This window comes from Oenanthe melanoleuca, chromosome 4 (genome assembly GCF_029582105.1).
Source record: "Oenanthe melanoleuca isolate GR-GAL-2019-014 chromosome 4, OMel1.0, whole genome shotgun sequence".
Taxonomy (NCBI): Eukaryota; Metazoa; Chordata; class Aves; order Passeriformes; family Muscicapidae; genus Oenanthe; species Oenanthe melanoleuca.
The window spans coordinates 42,552,525-42,568,122 of record NC_079337.1 but is presented as its reverse complement, the minus strand read 5'-3'; the positions used below and the strand labels follow the sequence as shown (position 1 = coordinate 42,568,122).

General features: G+C 34.7%; 1 protein-coding gene across 2 annotated transcripts in view; it reads right to left on the bottom strand.

Annotated features, from left to right (window-relative positions):
• Positions 1-15,598, bottom strand: part of SGCZ (sarcoglycan zeta) — a 177,369-nt gene that overhangs the window by 53,805 nt on the left and 107,966 nt on the right. For both annotated transcript variants that reach the window (XR_008840326.1, XM_056489730.1), the window contains exon 3: positions 11,176-11,263. Coding sequence is in view for 1 of the 2 variants with exons in the window: in XM_056489730.1 (XP_056345705.1) it covers positions 11,176-11,263 (88 nt within the window). In the remaining variant the exon portion in view is untranslated. The remainder of the gene's footprint in view (positions 1-11,175; positions 11,264-15,598) is intronic.

The window sequence follows — 15,598 nt, the reverse complement described above, 5'->3', positions numbered from 1 at the left end:
AATTAATCACATTTTGAGAGAGAATACCTAAACAAAGGACACAACCTACCAGAGTACTTAGAAACTTTCTTGAAAAAGAAATGTCAAAAAACCCTATTTTACATTTTTATAATATTAATTCAATACTGATAGCAACTATATAAGGAAGACTAAAAGTGTCTAATTTTTACAAACTCTTTTCTAATTATCTGCTTTAGCTTGAGAGCACAAATATCCCTGAAGCTATCTATGCAAAATGTCTTAGCATTTCATATAATTAGACTTTATCTGAGAAAGATTTAATGAAAGAATGTACAAAATACTAAAAGATAAATGACTCATCCACCAAAAGTAGTACCACTGGTAGTAAACAAGAGAAAAAAATACAGCCTGATGACCAGAAAATGATAATTTTAAACCCTTCTGCTACTTGGTAGAGCAGTGAAATGCATTTGCAGATTTCTGTGCAACTAACATGATGGTGGCATAAGACAATGAGGGCTTAACCCAGCTCTCAGGATTTATGCATTATCCATTTAGGAAATTACTTACCTCCTTGCCCTTGACAGTGGGACAAGGGCCAGAAAGCTGCAGAAGCAGGACAAAAGCATATTTGGTCTCAGCTTCTAGAAGTGTCCCTTTTGATTAATGTTCTCAGTGGAGTTCATTGTTGACTTCTAACACATAAGATGCAATTCAATTCACCAGTGAAGACATCTACATCAGCCAGTTGCCCTGCTGACACTGAAATTCTGTGTCTTTGTGATTTGAACCAGTGCCAGATTGTCTAACTCTGAAATACTCCACTTATGGAACACTTCACTGATGAGAAATCTGAAGTGTCCTTAAAAGAGTGCACGATACTGTATCTGGAAAGAAATATAACCTAGATGCAGATGGATGTGCAAATTCAGAGACAAGACCTGCAGCACAGGTGGAATTTTTATCTGAACTAGCTGAAATTTTTCCCATCAGAAATATGGCAAGCCAACCAGAATCACTCAACTAGAGAAAAAGAAATGTGCTAAATTAGCACCTGGCTTCTTCTTCTGCACCAGAAACAAAATGGGTAGAAATCTTTAAGTATGTGAAAACTTTGAGGTCGTAACAAGTCCATATGCCTTGGAAATATATATGATAAAAGAGAAACTTCTGCAAGCAAAATATCTGTGCAGAATAATGAAAAAGCAAAATAATGAAGTTTTGGAACCCTAATGTTGTAATGTTTGGAACCCTAACTTCTTTTAAAGGCAAGGTAGTCCTTAATTTTGATTTGGAAAAATGCTCACTCTGTATTATTTTGATCTCTAACTCATTGTAGTGATTCAGTGAATGATAACTATTCCCAGTGACTAATTAATTTCAGATTTATGGAATGCTTTTCTTCACAGGAAGAAATCTAGTCAAATTTAAAAATATTCAGCTAATCATTAATTCAATGCCATCTGTTCATAATTCAGTTACAACTATAATATTTATCACTCTAAGAATAGCCTAAGGAAAAATGAGCTATTTTCAGACATATATTTATGTATTAAAGAAATTTTTGAAAAGTATAATAAATATACCTTTAACTATGCTGTACATGCTTGAGACAAATTACATCAAGACACCTCTGCCAATCTACAAATAACACAATTAAACATGTCTAGTATTGGCATAATATGGAACTTTAAACTTAATCCTAATCTAAATGGAGGTAAAAAAAAAAGGCAAATAAACAATTTCATTTATAACCAAGGACAAAAAAGCAGTGGTGCTCTAGCTGTTGTTATTAATTGCTATTTTCCAATGTATTTTTAGAGTAAATTTACACTGTTACATTTAAATTGGTTTTGGAACTATATTTTTAATAGGACGGAGCAGTGCAATAAATAGAAATTAAATTTCAATATTAATGTTTTTAGAAAACAATATTAACTGCAACATAGCATTGAGATTAAATTTTGGATAGTCTGAAGATATATGAGGGTAAATTCCATAAAACTGAAATATTTTAATTACTTACTTTTTTTGATACTAGTCATCTAATTGATACTGAACCAGAACTTCCTATCTAAGGAGGTTCACAAACTCGTATGGACAAATGATTTTCATGAGCAAACACAAATATTTCCATGCCTGACTGTTCACTTGCAAGAATCTCTTTTATGAATAGAAACAGGCTAATTTCCTATAGATGCTACAATAATAAAACTGTTAGAACTCAAGCTTTTTAAAGATAACTTAGCTGAAGAAAGAATATAAGTCTACAATCAAATTACTTCTCACTCCTGTTTGACAAATCTCTTTGCTGTTATTTCAACACCTTTAAGAACATCAGCCTGCTGTTGAATTTCTACCTCCAGGTGTTCTCTGCAACTCTGAAATAAGAAACACCAGAAAGATCTCACTGCTCTCCTCTTTAAATTATGTTTCTGTATTTAATTAACTTAAAATAGGCTTCTCATTTTTGCCCCTATTTTGTCCTTCACCCCTTAGAATAATATATTCCTGACAATATTAGTGAGCTGCATGAACATGAGGGAGAAAGGAGGTAAAAATAAAATCTTAATGTCCTGTCAGAGACTTGTTAAAGGTCCAGATGTTGTAGGTAATTTAATAATACTTAGCACTCAGCAGCAGCCTTGTGAATGTCACAACTCATGCACAGCAGCTGTTTTTGAAGTTAAATGAAATATTAGCTTCAGATAAAGTTAAGGACAAAGAATTAGATCCATCTTTAGATTATGTGTGCTTCATCCTTCAAACCCACCCATATACTTCTAAAACCTACTTATACACCTCTAAATAAGCCCAGTTTCTTTGGCTCTTGGGATGTCTCTCCTACAAAAGGAAATCACTTCTCCTTCCCTGCTCTGAACACTTGGGCAGTAGTTACTGTCTGTACTGGCCAGCAGCACGTGGGTAACAGCAGATGGCAATGGATTAATGTTTCAACACTAACACTTTTGCACCACCATGAAAGCACTAATTACCTCTTCTCACTAATACTCTACTTCTACACTTAAATCAATCAACTACTCAGAGTTCCAGGTCCTCCAATATCTTATGGGGTCAGGTTGGGTGGGATGGGAGGAGGATAAAATATTTGAGAATTACAACAGAATACATTTTTCTCTCATTTTTCAGTACCAATTTTCTAGAAACATTGGAAAGGTCCGGGCTTGTATTTAAAATACAATAAAGTAAAATTAAAAGGTTATAAAGCATCAAAGTAAGCAGAGGACTGCAGTGCCACTGCCTAATAGCTACTGATAATTAAAATCTACTTCAGTGTGTGTCTAGACTTGTTACAGATGCTCTGGGGTCAAAGTTAGCATTGAGATGAAATACTAAAGGCAGCAAGCCAAGTGGGTTGGATACATCTCTGCACAGTCATTGCTGTACTCCTGCTCCCCCTCCATAATCCCTGCCTGGAAAACACTGATTTAGTGTTCCCTTTCATCATTTTCATATCACCTCTAAAGTGACAGTGGGTATAGACCATTGTGCTTTCATGAGAAAAAGAAGTTTGTGGTGGCTTCTTTTTGAAGGCTGCCCTGCAGGAAGCCAGCACCTCACCAGTCCTTAGCATGACAGGTATTCCTGACATCACTGCATCAAAAATAAGGTACTGGACCTTAAAATTCCCTCCAAATTTAGATCATGAACAAACAAGGAAAGAAAATAAACTTGCATGTGTTTTGTCTATGGTACAAAAAGAAAAAATATCAGACTATTTATAAAAGTACAAAGTATGGGGGTTTTTTTGTCTGTCAGTTACAGACAGAAAATATGCTTTCCACTTTAGATCCATACAGCTTCAGCTATGAACAAACGTGAGCTGTACCTTGTAGTCTGAGGTAGAAATTGTCCTCCTGATCTCAGACTGAGGGAAAGAAAAAGAGAAGAAGAAAAGTTGGATCAAGACTCAAATGACAAAAACTTTCAGCATCTGAAGAAGGTAGAAAGAAGAAAGAAAATACACTGAATGCAGAAATGGGGGAGGTCTTAGGACCTCAGCTCTGGAAGAACTGAAGTTATTCATTTTAAGATTCAAAGAAGATTATGCATAATATACTACTGAGGATGCTAAAGCAAAGAATTAAATCCACTGCATAGACATTTTGGATAAGCTGTTTAATACTAACAATGTATAAGCACTTTCTCTCCCCTGAAATAACCATGCTGAAATTGCACAGAATTGAATTACTGTCCTACTGCTGATTGCAGTTGTGTTTATTCATAGAGAATTTTTAATTCTTGACATCTAAACAGGTGTGATATGCTCTTGTATTTCAGGAAGGAGGTATCAGGCTAAATAATGGCCATACCTACAAGAAAGAATGATCACTTGGTCCTAATAACTGTCAGAGAGATGGGTATCTTACTACTCTATTTTTCAGCACAGCTTTCATGTAGCAATTCATATGGCAATGAGGGAGACTTAAGATATATTTTACAGCATAGAGTATTTCAAATATTAACTAGTAATGTAGTGTTATGTCTGCACATAACATGTAATAATATTATCATAATAATATGAAAGGTATTGCTTAAAAACTGAAAATATACCTAATTTATCAATTGCAATCAGAAGAACAGTGTAAAGCATCTCTCTCTTTAAAAGAGATCTTTTTAAACAAGCACAAACTGGATTGAAAATGACTGATGTAGTATATTTAACAGCTTTATGAATTAATTGTGTAATGGATGTGTAAAAATGTATTATTTTTCAATCCAGTTAATGTGAGGGCTTGTCACAAGAGCATATTTGCCATACCTGAATTTCAAATTCAGATATGAAGATTAACACAGAAAATGATGCAACTAATTTACAAGTGAAATAGAAACAAAAATTAGCAAGGAGCTGTCTGCCTCTTGATGCTGAATCAAAACAAACAAACCCTGATGCTTTCTATTATTTGTAAATTAGTTAAACAGAGAATTGCAAGAAATATGGATGGATTTCAAATAAATTATGATGTTAATTTTTCAGGATTAGTTTGGCAGACCCATCAAAGTGCTGGCAAAGTAGGTGAAAGTTTGGACCAGTTTTCAGAGTTTTATATTTTCTTAATACTTCACTTAATATGGCACTTCAGGATAATTAATTAATGGGAGTGGATTCTCATGATAGTTTAGCCAAAGTCATTAAGAGTATATATTAGGTGAACTCCTATCACAAAATCTGTTACAGCACAGATGGTCTGTAAAAAGACTTTTCCATGGACTAGACAGACAGAAATGGAGGCAATGTCACGTTGCACTGCAAATTATGAGGAGGGATGAGACTCAGATTCCAGCTGGACATTTCAACTGCTATGAGCAGCATGGCTCACTCTCTGACTGCCTCTTGGCTCATCTCACGTGCTCTGCCAGGAGGAGACATAAAGCCATATGGCCTTCCAGGCACTGCTCCATCATTCCTTCTGCAGAGAGTCCTGAAGCTGAAAGAAATCCCTTAGCCCTGCAGTTAAGTACAAGGCAAACTACCCTACCTGAAAAAGACCAAGTTATCTCCAATCTACCTCCATTTAAAAGGCCTGACAATGGATTTGTACCACTAGCACATGAGATGTATTTTCACCTCTTGATAAATAGTTTATATTCCTACATCTGGGAAGAGTGCTTAACTGGTCATAAAAGTTTGAGAAAACTCATACTTTAAAACTAGTACACTCGGAATAGATAAGATTTTGCTATGTAAATTATCCAAATATTCTCTGAATGACAAGTACCTAATCAAAAGGTAAAAGGGAAAACATCTGACAACCAAGTGATGGTCAACAGAAAATTCCACTTAAGGGGCAAAAAATGTGAAAAAAATGTAAGCACTGCAAGTAATTTCGCCCTGAAGTTATGGGATCTGTGTTTATTTATTTTTGTATCAGAAAATTAAGATGTAATGAAGTAACTATAACTTAAAAACTTTTGCTACAATGAGAATAACTTGATAAATGACAAAATGTCCTAAAGGAGAATTTTAAGCTATTACATATTCAGTCTGAATTTCAATGTGAAATACCCCTCTTTGTGTATAATTGCAAAAACTGGATTACAAATTCATCTAGGTATGGTAAAATGAATTGCCTATATTTCTTATCTGCATACATTAAAGTGGTATTAGGGACCAAAATTTGTGTTTATTAAGTCTTTATTTCCGTTAAGGAATAGAAATTGAGAGAATGCTGAGGACTGGATAACTCATTTATCTGGCTTTGTTTTGCCATATCTTCTTAAAAACAATAATTATCCTACTGTACCACAGTTGTTACAAGAGCAATTGCTTTAATATGGAAATTGGCAGAATGTTTAATGTATTTCAGATTTTGGAAATCTCACTGCAGTTTGGAATGACAGGTAGGCAAACCTCTTTGTAAGCAGAAGGAGAATGTCTTTATTTCACATGTTCCTGAGAAGTTCTAATCCATGTTTTCCCAGCTGAAGGGCAGGAAACAGATAATGAGGGATTGTAAACCAACAATTGTAAATCAAAACAAACCCTTCCCTCCCAGCACCCTAGTACAGATGATACAAGAACAATTATGCAGATAAGTGAAGAGCTGAGACCATTTTTTCCCTTTTCCTACAATGAGGAAAGGGTGTATGTGTACGATCATTCTAAAACCACCCTCTTCTTGCAACTCTTAGGAGAAAAGACCTTACAACTGAGGCTACAGTGTATGCCAAGAATATTAAAAAACAGAAACATTTCTTGTATCATTAAGCATGTTAATAATGGATACTTAGTTCAAGCTCATAAAAAATCTTAAGTGTCTGACAATAATAAAAAAAAAGATTTAGAGCAACAGTGTATACACATATTATTACATGTACTTTATTATTACTAGTTACTACTCCATACAGTAAGAATATATTATAACATTTTGTTACTCCCACAGGTGATTCTAAAAGCAAGAATACTTGAAATGTTGTATTTTGCTTCAGATTTTCATTGATATCTAAATATTGCAAAGGGAAAATCAGAAGTGGCATTTAGGTGATGAGTTATTTGTACCCCTCAGAAGTGAAGGGGTAGAAGGATGTGTTACCTGTTAAGGTATCACTTGATATAAGCACAGGAAACTGCCATATATGATATAGGTATGAATGAAGAAGGAAACTCCCACAAATTTACATACCTGAAGTTTCTAAGGTCCAACAGTTTCTGCACAATAACCTAAGTACTCTTGATGGAACACCAAAAGTAATCAAGCACATTTTAAAGATGATCTCAGAACACACAAGACAAGTTTTGTGGTAAATGTAAGGGAAGGATCTCCAAGTTTGACAAGTTATTTGAATATAACTTTCAACAATGTTATCAGTCTTTAGCAGTGATGTAATTGAAAATCATACATCTGCCTGCTATTTTCAAAATGTAACTGCAAAAAATGTGATATTAAAATATTCTTTTCTGAATTTGCATGGCTCTGGTGTTCTCAGTGGCTAGAGAGAGAGGTTAGGAGCTCACTAAAGCTGTGACTTGTACAGGTCTGGATGTCTGTGACAGTTATGATTCTGTCTGAGGGCTCAAAGCTTAGAAGAAATGGAATGCACTTTTTTTTGTGCATTTCAGATATCCCTAGAGTTCTTTACGAACAGAAAAGGGTCAAACAGTAGCAGAAATAACTGTCAGAAATAATTATTGTAGTAAGGGAAAACACACACAAAAAAAAAGATTAAAAAAAAGCTGAAATAATAGTCCAACCTGAAGACAAACTTACATCAAATACAAATGTGCATTTCAGTTTCAAATGTCACATTACATTTTTTTAGTGCTTGCAAGCCTAATGTGCTCCACTCAAAGGCAGGCAGAGATATATAAGATATGTGCAGACAGCATGAGAAAAAAAAGACTTGAGGCTCAAGATGAGCAACTAATGTGCATTTCTGAGATTGGTAGAGAAAAAAAGCAGATAATTTTCCATATAAACTATGTAAACATTGATTAAACATAGAAAAAAGTTTGTGTAAAGGTAATTCAGTGAAATGCACCATGCAGAAGTTGGAAGGAAAGAGATGTGATAACTTTTCCAGCAGAGTTCAATGGATTGTCATATTTTCATCTTTATTTTGTAGATACAATTCATGTCTGTGCTACATCTGCTCCGTTGGTCTTAAATGGCATGTCTAAAAACTGAAGGCTGTGGAGTCCTCATGGAGATCCAGACACAAACTTGGCAGATTCCAGACCATATGTCATGAATAGACTGGAGTACAAACCAACATCTCTTGCTCTGTTGGTACAGTTCCCAACAGAAAGCATTGCTGCAGCTGTGACTTTCTCTCTGCACAGTTTTTAGTGCCAGTATAAAAAATACTGTAGTGCAATAATGGGTGTACCCTTGGTAATGTATAACCTGAAGCATAAATTGAATTTATACCATATAAACATGCAAACACTCAATCATCCAATATACTTAGTTATTTTATTTAAAAAAAAACAAAAACCAAAAACTATTTCTTCACTCCTCCTAGGTTAGGATGCTTCCCAAAATACCTTAATGATGCACTTTAATGACATAGTTTGTCATCCATAGTCACTTACAGAATTGAATACCCATTAAGATATACCCACTGGATTATTTCCATCTCCCTGAGAGAACATACAGCCTTCTTCCTCCCAGCCCCAATACCACTTTTACACATCAATCCATCTTCCCATTACAGCTCCAATTATCTGCTTTTAAGGCTGTCTTAGTCTTACATGGCACCATTTCAAACACCACAGAAAGAATTTTTAGTTGTCCTAAAATTTGGCAAGAGCAGCAATTTGGTTGCCAAACACAGATGAGACCAGCCTATTTGCTGGTTTGTAGGATCACTTCAGTCCTGTGAAATGTGGTTAAAATACCAATGATATCACATGTATAAAAAGTGCTTTATCATCCTTTTGAATGCATTGGCATCCTTCTTTCTTTGTAGAATGCTCCTGCCATGCATATCAACTTGTAGTCTATTTTTTTAAATGATTATTCAACTCTTTAAAGACTGAACAGAAAGCATTTTAAAGTTTTAATAAGAAAATTTTTCTCCCCAAGACACAATAATTTGATTTTCTGTTGCTTAAAACGTTTTTCCTCACTGTTTATTTTCATTCCTTCCACTAGGCAAGCACACAAACAGCTGCTTCAGCACACAGCACTAGTGAATGGACAGAGAGTATTTTGAAAGACAGGGACTTTCTGGAGTGCATTTACAACTAATAGAAAAAAATATTTTCGTATGTCAGCAAACTCTGTATAGAAAATTCCCCTCCTACTCTTTCAGCAAATGTGGCCATGCTTTTGCCTAAGGCAAAAGTAAAAACTTGTCTCTGTTCTTTCACAACAAAAAAATTTAGAAGAAGTGCATTAATAATATACTTTTACTTTTAGGTTCCTGTTAATTTCTTTGATTTCTTAATAGTAGTACATGCAGGTTTTACTGATTCTACTGGCAGTTGTGACTGTCTTTACTAATTTAGAAGTGTGTAATTAGGGATGAAGAATGTTTCAACATGCATACAATACTGTACAGAGGATTTACAAAACAATATTTTCATACTGATATAAAAATAATAAAGGCCATATATTAAATAAAGAGGAAGAAAGATTAAGAAATAATGTAAATACAATATTGCAATTTAACAAGCTTCTATTCTCCAGAGACAGCACCAGCTGCACACCAAGAAGCTTAAGGTGTTCACCCTAATGATGGTAACATAAAAACACATGTTTTCTCAGGCCTTCATGTTTTTAGAATATTAACCTCTACTGTGATGCCTTTAAGTAGGTCAGTCTCAACACACTCACACTCATTTTCAGTGCTGGATTCACTCAGCCAGAATAGTGTCAGTGATAAAAATATTATATCTATTCCAGCCAACATGAATTCCTGCCACGGGCAACTCACCTTTTTGCAATTACCCACTAAAATAGAGGTTTTAACAAGAGAGTACCAGATGATAGAGAGCTGCATTTCATAATTGCACTGGGCAAGTACAATATGGCCAGAACAGGTGTTAGCTTAATTTTCCTCATCTGTACCTGCTAGCAAGCCTGGTTACCTTTGCACACTCATTGGAGGTGGTTGTTCAGGGACAGCAGTGCAGATGGTGTGCCACTGTGTGCCCCTGGCACAGGCTTTTACACCAGGAGCCACTGCCTCCAGCATGAAAACTCAGCATAGATTACCACTAGAGTTTAACTTAAAGTTATTCGTGGCCATAACCTCAGCACATGAGGAAAAAAAAATGAGTAAAACACATCTTAACCCAGAAGTAAAATGAGAAAAATGAAAACACATAAAATCTAAGGGGAGTCTCCTTGAATTCTATATACCAAAGTCTTACACATGTATGTTGTATTTTTTATCCCATTCCCAGCCAATATTTATTTTTTTTTTACCAGTACTTATTAATAAGTAAAAAATGTACCATAACTTATTAACGAATTTTTTGGCCAATATTATTAAAAATAAATTAATATCAGTACTCTTCTAGTTCAGGAAATATAAAAAATATTACTCTATATTTATTAACACAAGAAGTATGATTCCTACTAAAACCAAAATATAACACAACAGACTTCATAAAATGGAGGAAAATACAATGGAAAGTGAAACTGATAAGTAGAGGAATTTTTTTATTTCCACTTCATTTGGAACTGCTGTATCTCATACTTTGTATCATATCAGTTTTAATGAATAACTGGAAGAGTGTTTGCTTTTCATTTAAATATTGCTGTGATAAAATTTAGGAAAGCATTTTGTCTTTTGTTTTTTTCTTGATTTTTAGCATTCTGTTACTCCAACTACTTTGAATATGTGCTGATACAAATGCCTTACAAAAGTGACAGGGCCAAAGCAATTGCCACTGAAGTAATGGAAGACTGACAGAAAGTGTAAGAAAATCATGGTGATTTTCCCACATGAAATTGTTGTTGAAATATATTTTGCTGAGGCTTTTTCAGTTTGTTTTGTTTCAATGGTCTCAAAAACAATGACTTTTCATTAAACTCTCTTCATTTTAGCTATTTTGAGGCATTTCTAGTTTTTCTTCCTTGAGCTAATGCTGAATCATGCTCTTAAGATTCATTGTATGGAATGGTTTTTGAGTATGGTGATGAGTTCCTGACTTTTCAGTAATATTTTATATGTGATAGTAATTTATGAAACCTATTAATAAAGCTAAACTGATAAACATAACATTCAATAAAGAACACTCACCTACTGTCAGTTGTCCAGTTAACTGTCCCATGTGATTTCTTGCATTCACTGTTACATTTCTGTCAGACTGTAAGACCAGTGGGCTATCCTGGGAAACATGCATGAGACAATAAATGAGAGAACAAAAAATTGAGGTAAAATTAAGTTAGAACTTAATATAAACATGCATGCTGAGAGGGAAGTTGTTCCAAGTATAATAGCCCTTTTTAATAATTTCATTAAATATTTTACAAGTCAAATTTTTATATTAAAGAATACCAAGAATACTATTTTAAACCTGAAATATTTGTGCATACAATCCCTGCTTCAGAAATCAGATTTGAACTTGATTTATTAAATTTGGGTTTTAATTTCCTGTTAATATGACTAGGTTACAAATTCAAAAAACCTTAACACAAACCTGCTTCACTAGCTTTTCCCATATATTGTTAACCTCTACTTTTTAAACTACCTAACCAACACTATATTGCATTACTCTATTTACCTGCACAATCTATAATATTTGCATTGCACTACTAAAACCTTACAAACACAGACATGCATTTCTTTGAAGATAAAGACAATTGTTACTCTCAAAAAAAAAAAAACAATGAGAGCACTGGAAGGTGAGATCTTTGTGTAACAGAGAATCCTGATCCACTGCCAATGTACCTTACAGGTACTATTAAAGATCAAACTTATACAGCAAGGAGACAAACAACTTTATGTTAAATACAATCTTCATAATTTTGGAGCCAGTTGGCAGGATGACTAGCTGGCTCTCAGCATCCAACTAGGTTTCAAAATGTTTCAAAAGATATTTTTAAGAATGTTTGCATATACAGGTGCAAGCTTATCCTGTGTTCAAAGCCAGCATAAGCAATCTCAGAAAGAACTGAATTTTGCCTCTTGAAGAATGAGGAGCCAGATGCACTCCTCTAGGGGAAATGCAGATGCACAGGAAAGGGGAGAGCTTCAACAGAGAGCCAAGAGAAACAGCCTAAAATAAAAGAGTGAGCTCACCAATCATGCTCTCACTAGAGTGCATGAGAGAAGAAAAAAGTAGGATTGTGACTGCAGAGAGTCACTTTTCTCCCTGGAATCCCTTGATACCACACTGCTCTTTCCCTGAAGCTTGCAGAGAGACCATGGATCCTTTAATGCTTCTGGGGAAACAGCTGACTGAAGCAGCTGGGGATGTGCCTTAGGTAGGAATGGCTAAAGGTGGGAAGATATTTTGGAAATTTATTACATACTTGTTATATTCTTTGATTCTTCCCAAGGCATCCCTTATTGGGCATCCCTGGATTGAGCACATAAGGTTAAAGAGACCTTGTATATTGTCTCTTAATGTATTGGTTCTTGCTGTTCTGGAAAGATTTTTTAGATGAGAGGGACATAAGGAAACATAGACAAAAAATTTATTTTTATCTGAATGATACATTAGGTTTTCACTAAAATTTTTCCATAGTTTACAGTCCTTTCCTTTGAATCCAGAGCTTTCCTGTACAAAAAAAATTCTTCCCAGTTGTTTTCACTATGATTATTAACTTTAAATGATAATGGGTTCCCTGGGAAGTCTGAAATGGTACTGAGCTAATTTCAAGGAGTTCAGGTGTATTTAATCTCTCACTGGACTATGCTATGACCTCTCTAACATCCTGCCAATTAGCTCTGCTTCACAGAGTCTGGCAGATGAAAGTGCCTGTTTGGCTTGTCCATCTTTCTGGATAAAAAGATATAATTATCAGTGAGACACTGTGTTCAATTTTAGTAGTTTGAGCTAAACATGTGATGCAATCAAGGGAGCTCCTGGCAACAAAAGCAGCTGTTAAGGACCTTTTTCTCACCACTTGATTTCCACTTTCCTTATGGTCCTTTGAAAATCATTAGTCCAGGCAACTTGTGCTCTGGGAAAATCAGTTGTCCTAATAGGCATCTTCAAGGCCAAAGGCTTTTAAGGAGCCCTTCTCACTTTTGTTTAGTCACTTTTTTGGTGAAAAGTCTTCTCAATTAAAATAATCTTATCCTTAGCAAGGGAAGATACTGCCATGCCTATTTTTGCCAGTTCAACAAAGGTTTGGGAACTTATGCTCACAAAGGCTGTTCACAGTCTGATCTCAAGATTTCTTTCCTTTCACTGTAGAAAAATACTTAGCACAAACCTCAGGCTAAAATTTGCCTCTCAGGTTCTAATTCTATAAAAAGAACTGGGGAGATCAAATTCGGAAATACAGGGTAATTAAAAATTAGGTGAACCAAGCCTTTTTTCTTCTCCTTTCCTTGTTTTATATAAAAGATAAAAAGAAGTTAAGAAAATGCAGTGGAAAATCTCCTATCAATTTAAGCAGTCCAGCATTTAATCTACATTGTTTACCTGTACTTCATTTTATGCAGGAAGTGCCTAAAGACAGAGATTCAAGGAATTAAAAAACAGTATACTCAGAGGAGCTAGACATCAAGAGAAGACTTAGCTGAAATCAGAGGAATTGTTGATCTACAAGATGAGTATGAAGTGCAATGAATATCACTCATAGGAATACAAACATATCTAAAGCAGGAAAATACTGGATAATTTTCTCTCTGCATGACCAGACCTGTTACTTTCTTGATGCAAACTTCAGCTGATAATGATTTGTGATGCTATTTCAAAAATTATGCTGTAGATAACAAAACCCAACAACGTAAGAACATTTTTACAGTTGCACAGAGCTATAATAATGTCAATATGCTAATAGCTACAGACCAGTTATAAATAGTTAAAATATTACAGAAAGATTATAGTTAAAATATTAGTGAAGGAAAGTCAGGGCCATGAGGGCTCTACCAGCCCTTACTGGCCCTACCCAACCTCCCTGGGGGGACCCATTTCAGTCCAGCCCCACCTGAACCCCCTCTGGTTCATTTGTGCTACTTGTCTCCCCTCACTGTTTAAGGAGCATTTAGCCCTCACTGTTTCCTTGTTGGAACCCTGAAAACAGGGAATTTTGAACTTTCTGTGCTGTCAGGCACTGACCCCCAAAAGAACACTGCTTTTGACCTGAGCTCTTGGGCAAGGCTTCCAAAATTGAATGACTGAACTGGAATCACTGGTGTGTAGTTTGAATAGAAGTGTGTAATATCACCTGGTGAAATGTTGGCATTTGAGATTTTAGAATATAGTAATAGGTATGGGACAAGATGGAGGTTTTAGGGTGGAGGTTCCTTTCTTCTTGTTCATCTTCTTCTTGTTAGGCTTAGGTGGTATTTGTTAATTGGATAGAAAATGCCACACTGCAGGTCACAGGTGTTTGGTCATTGGGTCAAAATGAAAATAATTTAGGTGTTAGTTTTTAGTTGGACTGTTTGGCTTTAAAAGACATTGTATCCAGTGGGATACATTGCCATTTCTTCATTTTTAGCTTGTTAGCTAGAAGTGCTGTAGCACTCACTGTACTATAGATAAGAATTAATAAACTGAGTCTGAACATGAAATTCCATCTCTTGTGCTTTTAATCCCAACTCTGACTGAAGAGGAGAAAAGAAGATAACAGACATGATGACCTCAAGAATTAGCTGATGTTCATGATACTGTGTGAGATGACTCTTGTTATAAACCCCAAAGTATTGCAACTTCAAGATTAAAGGTAAGTCAGGTTAAAATGTTACAATAGTTATTTGTTGTGTGAAACAGATTTACAGCTAGGATTCATAAAAGTGAAAACTAATTAATTTACGGGATATTTTCAGAAAGCTTTCTGAAATTGTAATCTAGTAATAAATACAATGAAAAGTTTGATTGAAAAAAGGTTTGATTTTAAATTTTTGTATTTGTTTGGTTTGGGATTTTTTTGAGTTAGAATCACAGTCCAGTAATAAATATCAACTTTTGTTTGTAGAATTAGATGAGCAATTATTGTAAGTGTATGAAAGACTGACAGATTTCTTTATAAAATAATATTACCAAAAAGTATTCTGCATGAGCAATCATAGCAAAACTTTTATTTTTTAGAGCTGGTTCGATTATTTTTAACAAATTTTGGACAAATTTCATGCATTTTGTGCAGCATTCAAATAGGCAATCCCAGCTAATTATCTCACTTTTGAAGAGTCTTCCAAAATGAACATTTTAAATTAGAAGCACTTTAAATGGAGCAATTTAATTCCAGTTAGTTTAATAGAACACTGGTTTACTTTAGGTAAGTAAATAATTAATATATATAATATATATGTATATATATAACATATATGTATAATTAAATATAATTATGACAGACCTATGCTCAGAACACAGATAATTATGATAATATCACCAAGTTTGACACTCAGGAACAGTAGCAATATGTCTACACTGGTATAGTGCAAGCAGTGGATCTTTCATGATTTGATTTCTGTGCTTAGCCAAGTGTGACACCTCAAGTCTCTGGACTTCTACATGGTGTCATACAGATCTAAAAAATAATCT